At 39.5% G+C, this 13,838-nt stretch overlaps 1 protein-coding gene across 6 annotated transcripts in view; it reads left to right on the top strand.

Moving 5' to 3' along the window:
* ADAM7 (ADAM metallopeptidase domain 7) overlaps positions 1-13,838 on the top strand; it is a 48,596-nt gene that overhangs the window by 10,658 nt on the left and 24,100 nt on the right. For all 6 annotated transcript variants that reach the window (XM_079142271.1, XM_079142272.1, XM_079142269.1 and 3 more), the window contains exons 6-10: positions 91-280; positions 1,430-1,483; positions 4,499-4,570; positions 10,138-10,307; positions 12,815-12,899. In XM_079142271.1, coding sequence (XP_078998397.1) covers positions 91-280; positions 1,430-1,483; positions 4,499-4,570; positions 10,138-10,307; positions 12,815-12,899 — 571 coding nt within the window. The remainder of the gene's footprint in view (positions 1-90; positions 281-1,429; positions 1,484-4,498; positions 4,571-10,137; positions 10,308-12,814; positions 12,900-13,838) is intronic.

The raw sequence follows: 13,838 nt of genomic DNA, 5'->3' as shown, positions 1-13,838 counted from the left end.
ATTCTTCAAAAGATAAAGTCAATAAAAGAGAATAAGATACTTACAGATCTTGAATGCATGCAGTGATCCGCAGTGATCCAATTTCCTCAGGGGATTCTTCAGAGTTCGCGATCAGAGGTATCTCATCGAACCGGTGAAATTCTCAGATGAGGGGGAGCATTTGGTGTTCAAATACAATGCCAAGATGCCGCGTGTTGCCAATCATACTTGTGCCGAGTTCAACTTTACCAAGAACGCTGTTCCAACGGACGCTCCATACAAGGGAAACTACAAGCTGGAAGTGAGTGGTCTGTGATACATCCTTTCATCCCAGGGGAAGCAGCCCCCTTTCCCGTAGGCTCTGGAGAGTGAGGCAAGCAGTGGGCATGTGTGCGCATCAGAATCTGATACTCCATTGTCTGGATTTGAAGTTTAAACTTTTGCTTTAAAACAATGTTGAAAGTGTCATTCTGTAGGGCACATCTCAATTCGTTTCACTTGTGTCCAAAAAAGGCGATATCTGCAGCCCTCTCTATAGAAGACTGAAATTTTCAGTGTCCTGTCCTAGATAATGTGTCTCCTTGCCTCCCCGGCCACTTGGGGGACAGTCGATGACAAGCCCAATCCTCCCCTTCCCTCAGGCCAAATGTTCTGATGCTTAAGGATAATTAGGATAATAACAAGGTCGGTTTCTGATGGGATGCTTGCACAGTCCTTGTGTTTTTAGGCTTTTCTATATAACTAGCTTATAGAAACTAGTTCTTATACCCAGAAGAACTAGTTGCTATGAACTTGTAAGCTACCTGTTTATCACCTCATGTTCAAGGTTCAGTGTCTGAAACCTGACAGGTGTTTCCTGATGGAATAACTCAGTGCATAGATAATCCTTTAGTCCATTAAAGGATGACTTACTTAAATCTTTGAACAATGTCCCTCTGATGTGTCCTTGGCGAATATGCACTCTCCTTAGTTCATTTATACTGAAATCATAGAAGAATTTCCTGGTGTTGGTGTTTTCTAGAAATAAGAGACCTAGATTTAGCAATGTTCATCTATTTCTTTGGACCTGAGACTACTGCAGTTAGGAGTTTGGGAGGCAGAAGGAGATTATGAGGAACATGGTCAGTGCTAGCAGTCAGTCTGGTGGAAGCTCTCAGCTGTACATGGGTGCTTCCTATGAGATTGCTCATGTAAAGAAAAAAAAAAACTTAAGTATTAAGCATGGGATTCACTATTATATTTTAACTCTTATTTAACCTTAAAAACTCAACAAAGGAAAGGGTAATCAAATTTGGAATGTCAATTCAGGATTATTAGATATGCTCATTTACTTCACCTTCTATTGTCAGTAAAATTAATTTTCTTATCTTGAAAACATTAGCTTTTCAGAAATTCAGTGTTAAGGTAAAAAATGTTAACATACTTCATCGAATTTTCCATCAATTTCCAGAACGTCCATGAACCAAAGTATGTGGAGCTGTTCATTGTTGCTGATGATTATGTGGTAAGTTTTCAGATGAACATTTTCACTTTTCATTCATCCTCGTGAAACTGTAGCTATGATTCCAACCCAGAGAAGAAGTATTCTAATCAGAGTGCCATTCTGGTCTCCAACTTCTGTTTTAACTTCTCAAAAAATATGCATATAAGAGGTGATTTAGGTCTTTTGATATTGTAACAGACTAATCCAAACTAGAACTCTCCTCCCGACTGTGAACATATGGAGATGCTGAACAGCATTGAAAACTTGTCCACAATCTATAGTCGATCTCAAAAGAAAACATTGAACATTCCCAGATACTAAAAATTAAGAAGATCTCCTTCAGAACAGGAAGTAAAACTCAAAGCCTTGGTGACCCATGACATATAGAGTACTGGTGTAAGTAGTGAGCAATTAACCTCCTTGCAATCAAAAGATTGGCCTTTGGGATGAGTCCTCTCCATAATTCTCAGAGCTGGAAAGGACTGCCCTATCCCCAAAAAGGAAACTAGAAAATCTCCATCGAAATTGTAAAGGATAAAGGAAGTTTGGTTTGCCCATAGCCATTGGAAGGGAAAATATCACCCAAGAGAAAACAGAAATTCTAAGCCTGCACCACACACAAAGACAAAGCATGGTGCTTGGTGATTTTTTTGATTTTGCTTTTTGTTTAGCTACAGACATGCTTTCAGCATAAAACTTGACTAGAGATCTATCTGGTAAACAACTTGAGCCCAAGTAAAAAAATGCCCTATAAAGACACTATAATCATCCATGATAAAATGAATTCCATGAGGAAAGGTCAGTCAGCATAGTGAAGAGGAGACTAAGGCTACTAAAAACTGTCAATTATCCAATGATACTTCAAATCATTCTGCATCATGAAAGTATAGGTTTACAGTTATTGGAGATCTAAAAGTGAAAAGAATAGAAATTACAATGAAAGAATTAGAAGAGACTGTAAAAAATGGCTGGTTTCCTTGAAAAAGTATCCCACATCCTTAAAAGGAAAATGCATATATACTTGAATGAATGAAACTACAGATTAGACATAGGTGAAGAGAGAATTAGTGCACTGGAGGATGGAGGAGTCCGGGAATCCACCACTTGTTGAACACAAAGAAGTACAGTTGAAAACTGGGGAAATATGAGACATCAAATGCAGAATAAAAGATTGCAGAGAATGTGGATTACTGGATGACAGATACTCTTTGAGAAGTCTTGAGAATTTTCCAGAAATAAAGAGGACTAAATAAACCAGATAACAATGTAGAAAAATTAGAGTATTGAAAATGGGGGGGGGGAATGTAACAAAATAAACTCCTTAAATATTAACTGAAACAAAGATGGGGATTCCCTATTAGCAAATCACACACAGAGCACACTTTTTAAGCAAAAGAAAAAGACTTGAGTTTTTAGAATGCTATATTCAAAAGACTAATGAAAAAATAACTATGTTACCTAAATTTTCAGACAAAGATAATATGATTGGAAGAAAGGAATACTACTTAAAATAAAGCACAGATGGAGAAAGTTTTGACAGAGTGCAAAGCTCACACCTATCCCTGCTGTCCCTCTGCCCTCTATTTGGAAATCACTGATGATCAAGTGCTTTATTCTCATAATCCCTGAGATAACCTCAGAATCTTTCTCTACAGTGTATTTTAGGCAGTCTCTACCAGTTGATCAGTGGGAATCCTGGTGTGAAATATACTTACCATCCAGAATTTAAGGGGATGATGGGAAAAGAGGAATTCACAGTGTATCACTAAGAGTATATGGAGTAGTAGAAAACAAAGTGCTAAGAAATTTCTCTTTTTTGGGGGCGGGGGGTGTGGCGTGGGTAACCAGGGATTGAGCTCAGGGGCACTCAACCTCTGAGCCACATCCCCAGCCCTATTTTGTGTTTTATTTAGAGACAGGGTCTGACAGAGTTACTTAGCACCTGGCTTTTGCTGAAGCTGGCTTTGAACTCACAATCCTCCTGCCTCAGCCTCCTGAGCCATTGGGATTACAGGCATGCACCACCATGCCCAGTGCTAAGAAATTTCTTGAATAGAAGATGGTTAGTATTAAATATGAACAAAATGACCAGAAAGAGAAGGGAAAGGGGTTCAATGCATTGGATAATTAAGAAGATATATGTGGGTTATCAAGACTAGTTTCAGTGAAATAGCAGCAGTAGTTGAAACCAGAGTGTAGTATGTAGAGGAAATGGTAGAAAGTGGTAGATGAAAATTGAAGATTCTGCTGCTATATCTTGGAAGTGTTGAGATATTTAGGAGAAGAGGAGATCAATGGAATGGTAACTAGAGGATACTTGTAGAATTCACAAAAAGCATGTTTAGTTTTTATTTTTCTAATGAAAACGTTTGACCATATGCATGTATCCTGACAGAATACTGTGTTGTTAGTAAGTATATTGAATTGATATTTGATAGTAAGGTCTACCTAATAGCACAAAAAGTTAATTCAGTTAGGAAGACTACTAAGCCCAGAACGACTGGAGCTGCAAAGTTCTCTTTGCTTTCCTTGGTTTTCCTGGGAAAAGCTGCTGTTGCCTGCCTCTCTGCAGAACATCTCTGGCTCCAGGGTGTGTTTTGCGGCTGTGGTTCATAATTTGAGATCACTTTGGACTCAAGAAGGCTGCTAAAGTTCCTGTTGCTTGCAACACAGTGGTTGCTATAGTTTTAATAGGTGTGATCTCAACATAAAAATGCACACTACTAATGGTCAGTGGGTTAAATAGGTCAGTGTCATGAAATATAATGTAAAGTGAAATGAGGATAAAACTGAAAAGAAAGTCTCAAGGTAGTGCTAGGCCAAAGCATGTCTTCATAGCCTGCTGGATCTAGTGGTTTCACATCAGAAGTTTCTCTCTCCACAGTGTCCAGGTTTTAGTTGACAGCAAGGAGCCCTCTTTCTTCATTGTTCAATGATTTTTTTCTTCATAACAGTTCATGATGGATGGAGCATTTTATTGAGCTTTTGGGAAACTCCTACTATGAAAGATTGTTGATACTATGTTTTTATTTCCAGTATCGCAGGAACAGTCACCCTCACTATAAACTAAGGAACCGAATTTGGGGAATGGTCAATTTTGTCAACATGGTAAGGTTTGCTACAGTTTGAATCATGCTGAAAATACAAAGAACATCTTAGGGCCGCTCTCTATTGGATTCTTGTCGTAACCTTGATATGGTGAGAGTCTACATCACAAAAATTCATCAAGTAAAATGACGGGCAAAAACCTATTGAGCCAGGCACGGTGGTGCACACTTATAATCCCAGCTGCTTGGGAGGCTGAGGCAGGAGGATTGTGAGTTCAAAGCTAGACTCAGCAAAAGCGGGAGGCTAAGCAACTCGGTGGGACCCTGTCTCTCAATAAAATACAAAAGAGGGCAGGGGATGTGGTTCAGTGGTTGAGTGCCCCTGAGTTCAATTCCTAGTACGCCTCCCACAAAAAAAAAAAAAAAAAAAATCTATTGAAAAAATTGTAACAACAAACCACAGCTCTGAGTTTTTGATTTTCCACATTGGTAACATTTAATAGTCAAATAAGTTTCAATATTGATCTCTAATCACACAGTTGATGAAGCAATGTATAAAACATTTGAAAACTAATCACCTGTAAACAGAGTCTGATGTGCTCTATGACCTGGTACGAAAAATGTCTTTTCAAGCTAAAACTTACTGCCCATGGTTTGGCACAGAAATCAGGATAGCTATTTCAGTAAAATCTATTAAGATGACCGTTTTTCTAAATTTTAATGAATTGTAACTCTTAAACAAATTGCGAATTGCACACAGCTCTCTTTGCTCCCTCCTTAGATACCCCAGCTCTATTACTGGGATAGTGAGTCACCATGAGAAGATGCTGGAAGGAAGGGCTAGTGGTTATTCATTCATCAGTTGAGGAAAACTTTATCTGGTTATAGTTTTTGCTATGAAAACAGCTGCTGTAAAATTTGAATGCCACTCTGTGGGTGAACACAAAATTTCATTTATTTTATGTAGATAACTAAGACGTGGGAATCCTGGGCAATAAGTCATGTGTATGCTTCCTTAGTTGTTTCCCATGGATTTATATTTTATTTTTAATTTTCATTCAGTTAAAATATTTATGACATTCTTTATGGCTTTCTATTTCCATGGTTATAGATAGTATGTTATCTAATTTGCAAATACTCGAGGATATTTTTGGTTTTTGTTATAGATTTCTATTTGTCATTCCATTAGAATTAGAGATTATTTTGTCTAATTTCAAGTCTTTTAAAATTGTTGTTTGTTTGTTTGTTTTTCCTTGGCCCAGAATCTGGTTGTGTTAGTCAGTTTTTCACCTCTGTAACCAAAATACCTGACAAGAACAACTTAGAGGAGGAAAGATTTACTTGGCTCAGGATTTCGGAGATTCAGTCCTTGGTCAGCTGGCTCCTGTTCTTTGGGACTGAGGTGGACATCATGGCAGAAGAGTGTAGTCAAGGAAAGCTGCTCAGCTCATGGTAGCAGAGAAGGAGAGAAAGAGAGATTAAGAGAGAGAATACACAAGGGGTCAAGGACAAAATAAACCTTTCCAGGGCACACCCTCAGAGACCTACCCTCCAACTGGGTTCCAGCCCCTACTAGACTCCCTTCAGCTATCAATGGATGGGCCCACTTGATGGATTCATCAGAATGGATTAATTCACTGATTAAATGCATTAATTTACTGATGAAATCAGAGTCCTTCTAATCCAAGCCCTTCCAGAGTCCTACCTCTGGAATGCTTCACATGTGAGATTTTGGGGAACATCCCAGATCTAAACCGTAATATTGGCTATAGCAAAGTGAATGCTCAAGTATCCCTGGGGCCGGGGGAGACTGTTCTGCCATGGAGGTTCGAGTTCTCCATAAACACCACTTGTATCAAGTTGGTGGCTAGCGTTGTCAGGTTGCTCCCTGGTGAGATCACTCCTTTCTCACTCATCACCACACTCTTGTCTCTGTAAGAGGGTCACTGTTCACAGCTCACACTTCAGCAGTGGAGAGTCATGCTTCCTCTCCTTGAGAGTAGAGAACCCACATCAATTACTTGGGATCCCACACAAGAGGTACTCTCTTTTACTCCATTAATTTGTTTCTTCAGTCATCTTTGTATAGCAGTGTGGGCTCATGAATATTTGTTTTGTACTTTGAGTTACAATCCAATGACACTTTGCTTTGTTACCCAAAATCTTAGGTTTGGCCGTTGGGCAAAATGCTAATTGATCTGTGTGTTCCTTTAGCATACCATATCAAAGTCTGTGAATATGTGTGTGTGTGTGTGTGTGTGTGAGAGAGAGAGAGAGAGAGAGAGAGAGCTATTTATACTGCTTGAATTCTCTGAGCCTCTTGGATCTGTGATTCATTGTTTTCTATTAGTTTTGAAAGTTCTTGACCATGTTCTCTTCAAATACTTCTTCTGCCTTATTCTCTCTCTCTCTTCTTCTGGTATTTCAATTATATGCATATTAGACCCTGTGATTTTTCCCCCTCAAACCATTGAGCCGTCTCTTCTGTTGTTTACTCCTTGTCTTTCAATTTGGGTAATTTCTATAGAGTCACGGGGATTCTTTCCTTAACTGTGTCTTGCCTTCTCACACGCTTATCAAAGGCATGCTTTATCTCTACATCTGTATATTTATTCTATCATGTCTGTTCATTCTTTCTTATAGTTTCCACCTCTGTGCTGAAATCTGAATCTTTCCAAGCATGTTTTTAAAATATTTTTTTTAGTTGTAGATGGACACGATATCTTTATTTTCTATTTATTTATTTTTCTGTGGTGCTGAGGATGGAACACCCAGTGCCTTGTACATGCGAAGCAAGCACTCTACCCCTGAGCCACAACCCCAGCACCTCAAGCATGTCTTTCACTGGACTTGTTTTTAATTTCTGAATAACAAGTTACTACAAACATCATAAACAGCATCCATTTCTGACCTCTCAATGTACTTTAGACCAGTCTGGGTACAGCATAACTTGGTTCTCTGCTCAGACCTCATAATGCTGAAATCAGGGCGGGTGTGGCAGCTCACTTACAGTGTTGGTGGGGCTCGCTTACAGTGTTGGCGGGGTTCAGCTTGCAGAGTTGTGGACCTGAAGTGCCCACATTTCTTGCAAGTGTCAGCTGGGCCACCTTTGTTTCTAGAAAACCTGTCAACATTTAAGGTACCAGGGTGTTTGTATCAGAAGACAGAAACCCCTGGGGCCATCTTAAAACTCCTCCAACCACAATCCTCTTTTCCACTAGAGCCTTCACATGTTTCTAGTGATAAATTTAAATTCTCATCAGTTTCAACACATAGGTCGTCTATGAGTCCAGTGCTGTCAGCTCTTTGCTCTTGAACAGCGGGCTGTATTTCCCTGCCCTTTGGTGTGTTCCTCCATGTTCCATTGGATAGTGGGCATTATGTAAATGTTGGTAAAAATAAGGAAACCGTCTTTACACCTACACACAACACACTTCTTTACTAGGCCCTTAGCTGTTAAATGGAACTCATCTTGTTAGAAATCGAGCTGCTGGAAATTGTCTGTCTTCTTGTCCCCTGCTCAACGTGGTGCCTTCATTGGTGCCAGACCCAGCTCTCCCTTCAGGCTTCTGTCTCTTCTTAGTGCTGATCTGTTGATCACTGCTTGGTGCTGCTAGCCTGGGTGCGGGGCTCAGAGCATCCTCTTATCCTGCCCTGTCCTCAGCCTCAGGGAAACCCTGTGCAAATGTCTCTAGGTGGATGGTTCTACTGTCCACTCTCCTCCTCATGGATGGGAGACCTCGGCTGGGCTCAGGACAATTCCTGCCTCACCTCCAAGGGCAGAAGGATTTTTTATTTACCCTTTCTTCAGTTACATTGACCTTCATCTTGAGTTCTAGGGGTTAAAAATACGTTCGTTGTAGTAAGCAAAAACATGAAACTATTGCCAAATTCTTACTAAAGTTTTACATTTTAGATTTGAGGCAGGGGGCTCACATAGTGCCTTATGTTACAAAGCAATGATTCCTTAAAGCCCTTAAGCCTTCCCACCATATGACTTTTTTTTTTTAGGGGTGGGTAGCAGGGATTAAACCCAGGGGCAATTAACCACTGAGCCACATTCCCATCCCTTTTTATTTTTTATTTTGGGACAGAGTCTTGCTAAGTTTCTTAGGGACTCACTGAGGCTGGCTTTGAACTTGGGATCCTCCTGCCTCCGCCTCCTGGAGCCACTAGGATTATAGCTGTGTGCACCACTACACCCAGCTTCCATTATATCACTTCTGACCAGTCCTTCATCCTCCACAGAGTTCACAATCACATTATTTCATAGGATCTCTCTCATTTCATCTTTCCTCATGTCTTCACCTCTTTATCTCAGAAGTTCCAAAGTTCTTTCTATACTGTGAAGAGTAATTCAACTTTCTACAACTTTCCAAAAGTTTTAAGACCCATGTGAGCATTCAAGCAAGAAAACAAAGCTTTTGTTGTACAGGTTATGTTCTCACTCAAGAGAATGTGCTCTAGAATGAAGAATAATTTCCATTTGCTCTTGCGCCAGTTTTATGAACTTTAAGCCCTCCCGTGAATGGAGACCCATCCACAAAGCTCAGGTTAGAAGGTGCTGCCTTTGCAGGACCCAGCTCACCACACTCTTCGCACTGTAGGATCAAGGTCAAGAGGAAAAATTGGGAATCACCAGCACCGGTGTCAATTCTGAGGTCATGACTAGATGTCTAACCTCATGTGAGTTAAAAGAAACCTCGTTCTCAGGGTTATTATGGAAACATGTGAAATTCCGTGTATTCAGATCCTACAGGTTAAGAAAAGTAGTAAATTATGCAGTCATTGCCATAGCCATGATATGGCTCTGAAGTGTCTTAATAACTAGTGACTTTCTCCAGGAACACTGCACTGGTGACCTTTCCATTGCTGTTTTTCATTCACTGTGACTAGCTCATCTTTCATTTTCTCCTCAACTGCTACTTTGAACTGGCTCTTATGGAATATCAGGCTGATAGGATGCATATTCTTTTGTCTGAAAATCTTCATGTTTGCCTCACTGTGTCATCTTTTCTCTCTGCCATAAAGCATCTGTCAGCAAGGTGTGTCCACGAAGCAGTTTGGAAGAGGGGTGAGAGAGTCAGGGGAGGTGACCATTTCTGCCTGCTTTGAGCAATCCTGTTTTCTCGGACGAAAAGAGGTAGTTGTAAAAATCAAGCAGGAAAGTGAAGCATGACTTGGCCAACTTTCTGAATACAAATACCAACATTCTAACCTGTGCTGAGCCAATCCTGGGCCTGAAGTAGAGAAAGAAACAGAGTGCTCATACTGCCCTGTGCCACTTGTCCTGAATGCACGTTCTCAGGGGTTGTATGACCTCAGCACTTTATTGAACTCTTCTAGACACATTTTGGGAATGGCGCCTGTGAAGCTTATGATAGTTCAAGGAAAATCAGACCTTACTGATCAAGATTCTTTGTTGAGAATGGAAATTTACCCAATATCTTGGCCAATAAAATATGCATTCTTCTTCAATGTGCCAATTTGTAAAATAAGAGTAGTGTTATTTTCTTAGGTACCTTGCAAGTCTATATTGCTATTTTTTTAAGTATAAAGGAATACAGTAATGATGGAGGATCCTTGTAGCCACTTGAATTTGTGAAAAATGATTTCTTCTTTGAACAGATTTATAAAACCATGAATATTCATGTAACATTGGTGGGCATTGAAATGTGGACAGCTGGAGACAACATAGAAATAGATTCAAACATAGAAACTACCTTAATGCGTTTTTCTGCTTGGCAAGAAACAAACCTTAAAAAAAGGAGGAATTTTGATCATGTTCTGTTACTAAGGTATGTGACTACTCTATTTTCCTGCACACCTCAGGTAGATCATTTAAAAAACAAAACAAAACAAACGAACTACAAAGAAATCTTTTAAATTAATTGACTTTGGGCAATCTGAAGGGAACATGTCATTTTCTGCTATACAGAAAAGTTCTAAGCAGGCTGTTTGATAACCCTTCTTCTTAATATTGATTAAGACTAGAAAGAGAAAATCTGTTATATTCCTGGGCAGAGTTGAAAATATCATTAGTGCTTTGAGAATCCGTGTATGTTATTTATAAAAGTCCAGTACCATCTCCCTCCACCCTCTCTTGTTATGCCATCCCAGTATTACACCAAAACCTGCCCTTCTGGAAAAGTGTCTTTGGACACTTCTCATCAAAGGGCATGCACCCGGCCAGTGGCCATTCTGCAAGACCATCTTCTGCACTGTATAAATTGATGGACTAATAATCTGATAAGTTAACTCAGTCACAGCTTCAATATTCCTAAGTAAATGTTTGCATTTCTCTCGACTACTCAATCACAAATTCTCTTTAACACAGGGCCACAGTTGGTCATTACTATTATTCAAAATACCTTGAACAATACTTATCCCAGAGGAAAATGATAAAAAGGTCATGGAACTGAACTTAATGCAGTCTTATGTTTAGCATAGTATTGATATACTAAGAAATATTAAATTGTGAGAAAAATGATTTCAAGTGATAGTGTCTTTCAGCTTCTACAGTTGCAGTATTAAAACAGGACCCATTTTACCTTACATTATCAAACTATAATGTCAGTATTTCTCTAAGGGTCTGCAAACAGCCTGCCGATCTTCTTTCTGGTGTTATTCAGTTATTAGCATTCAGGCTAAACCAGAAACATAAAGCTTCCAAAGCCTACGAGGGAAGGGTTAGGTCTAGTTCTTCCATGGATTGATGATTGTGAACCAGACTTCCAAGGTAATATCACGCTTGGTGTTCACACGTGGATAACCCATAGCATATGCCTCTGCGGGTATAGCTAGGTCTGGCTTGGGCTTGCATATTCATACACTATTTTGCTCTTAAATTGTAAAGAATGAAGAATAGTAAAATATCTCCATAAACTTCACGGTGGGCAAGAGTAGTCCCTTAGCTCCCTGTTTGTACATGAATTTAAAAATACTTAATGAATAAGTCCAGAAACACTCAAATGGGAATAAGTGAGTAAACTTTGACTTTCACAGAATTTCATGTTTCTCCAGTAGCTTCTCACATCAAAAGGAAGTGTGCAGAAAGTGGATAGGGTGGATTTAACATGGGACTTAGCATGTTGGGTTTCTTATGTGTCTTCCCTTCTACCTTCACATAGACTTAGCAGTGGCCAGGCAACCTACATGGTATAGTCACAGTGTCATTTGCTCTCAGGGACCATGAAAGAGGTCAGTCTCCAGATGGTCCTTCCCTGGTGTTTTATCTCCATTCATGGAATTCTCCCAAGATCTCCAGAGTTCAGGAAGGCCAGAATTCTAAAGTCCTCCAAGATGCACAAATACTGATCCTTGACATGGAGGTGCAGAGCATTGCACTAGTACAGAAAGAAACTGTGTGTCTACTTGATCAAGGAAACTGAAAGCCACAGGGGTCACCTCACCTGGCCATGTTTCTTGTGTTTGGATCCCGTCATATTCTAGGTGTTGTCCTCTAGCACAAGTTTGCACTTTTTAAACTGGTCCCACTCCAAAAGCACTTCCTGAATGAAACTGTGTTGGAATTCATATAATACACACATCTGGCGTTGTCTTCCTAGGCAATACAGGAATAGAGCTCTTTTTATACGAAAGCTTTTCTCAGTGTTTGATTATATCCACCGAATCCTCTCTGAGTTTCATGGTCGATTGAAGGTTTTAAGGTCTCTCAGTCATAGTTAATTGCATGAATTTGCCACATTTCATTTCTGTCCATGCACAGTTTTAAATTTAATTCATTAATTTATTATTTGTAATTTAAGTAGTTTTGTCCAGAACTGAATGCAGGGTAGACTAGAGTCAAGAAAGACTTTGACCTTTGTTTTGTCTCTTTTTTATAGAAAATAACTTATTTCTTATAATAATTTCAACTGAAAATTGGCTTTTTCTCTGCCTCTTTTTTTTTTTTTATGTACTGGGGATTGAGCTCAGGGGCACTCAACCACTGAGCCACATCCCCAGCCCTATTTTGTATTTAATTTAGAGACATGGTCTCACTGAGTTGCTTAGTGCCTCACTTTTGCTGAGGTTGGCTCTGAACTCACAATCCTCCTGCCTCGGCCTCTGGAGCTACTGAGATTACAGGCATGGGCCACTGTGCCAGACTTTCAGTGCCTCTTATATACCATGTGCTTCAAATGAGCTCAGTATCAACTAAGGTCATCCTCGGTTCTAGAACTCCAGAAGTAACAGGGCTTATCATGTGCAAAGGCCTGAAGATTGTGTTGGTTCACTGTAATTTGCTCTTTGTGTTAATTATGAACTTAGGTTGAAGAGTGTATTTGCCTTTCATTTGCAGTGGGAAATGGCTCTACACACATGCACAAGGAATTTCTTATCCAGAGGGTATGTGCCAGCCCTATTACTCCTCCAGCATTGTGAAGGTGGGCTGTGTTTTAAATATCTTATGTTACCGAACCAAAATGTTCAGATTAAATTCTGCAGTGTTCTATGTCCCCTTGAAAGAGACCAAGTGTGCAATTTGTCATATATCCCCACCAAGACATGTCATGATGAGAATTGTACTTCCTTTACTAAATGAGAAAAGAAATGTTTTATTAAAAGAAAAAACTATCGACGAATAATGAAGGTAAACCAGTGGAGTTCAGAACACAAAGTAGCATCATGTACAGATTAACGTAAGGTGATTAGTAAAGCTCACTGGTGTGTTAGATACAGTTATCTGCAAGGACAGGAAATGTTTATCAAACAGGACGGCTGATTTAGCACATGAGGATAGTTGCTCCTGCTATGCACCAGGAGGGCATGTGCCATGCCATACCAAGACAGCCTTCGTTCATGTTCAGCAGGCACCAGACCTGTGAACTGTGTCTCCCTCGCTCATCTGATCTTTTCCCGAGTATCAAAGCTTCTAGTCAGTGGCATAATTTTTTCCAAGATATTATCACAAGCACGAAGTTTTGTGTTTCTTTTCCTGTGTGGCTTTACTTCCCTGCCGCTGTGTCCAGTTTGGTCTTCAGACCTAAAACTTGGAAGCTAGTACTTATTAAAAAGGGAATATTTATTTAATTAATTAAGAACTACATAGTTAATTGTGATGCCTGTAGATTTGCCATTGGTATTTTAGTGACATAAGTTTTATATAATACTCTGATAGAGAATGTTAGTCTTTCCATTATAATTTTATAAATCCAGGAATATTTCAAAATCCATATGAATAAAAAGAGCACATTAAAGGAGTTTCATTAGTTTTATTATAAATGGACAGTCTATCTCTCTTTGGAAGTTATTTTTTTCACTAACATAGGGATTAAAACATGAAAGAACTATGAGCCGCAGTAACAGCCAGTTCTGCCATGGAA

The sequence above is a fragment of the Sciurus vulgaris genome (assembly GCF_902686455.1).
Source record: "Sciurus vulgaris genome assembly, chromosome: 5".
In the NCBI taxonomy this organism is placed as follows: Eukaryota; Metazoa; Chordata; class Mammalia; order Rodentia; family Sciuridae; genus Sciurus; species Sciurus vulgaris.
Note: the sequence above shows the minus strand (reverse complement) of the source record. Positions and strands in the feature narration are given on the sequence as shown.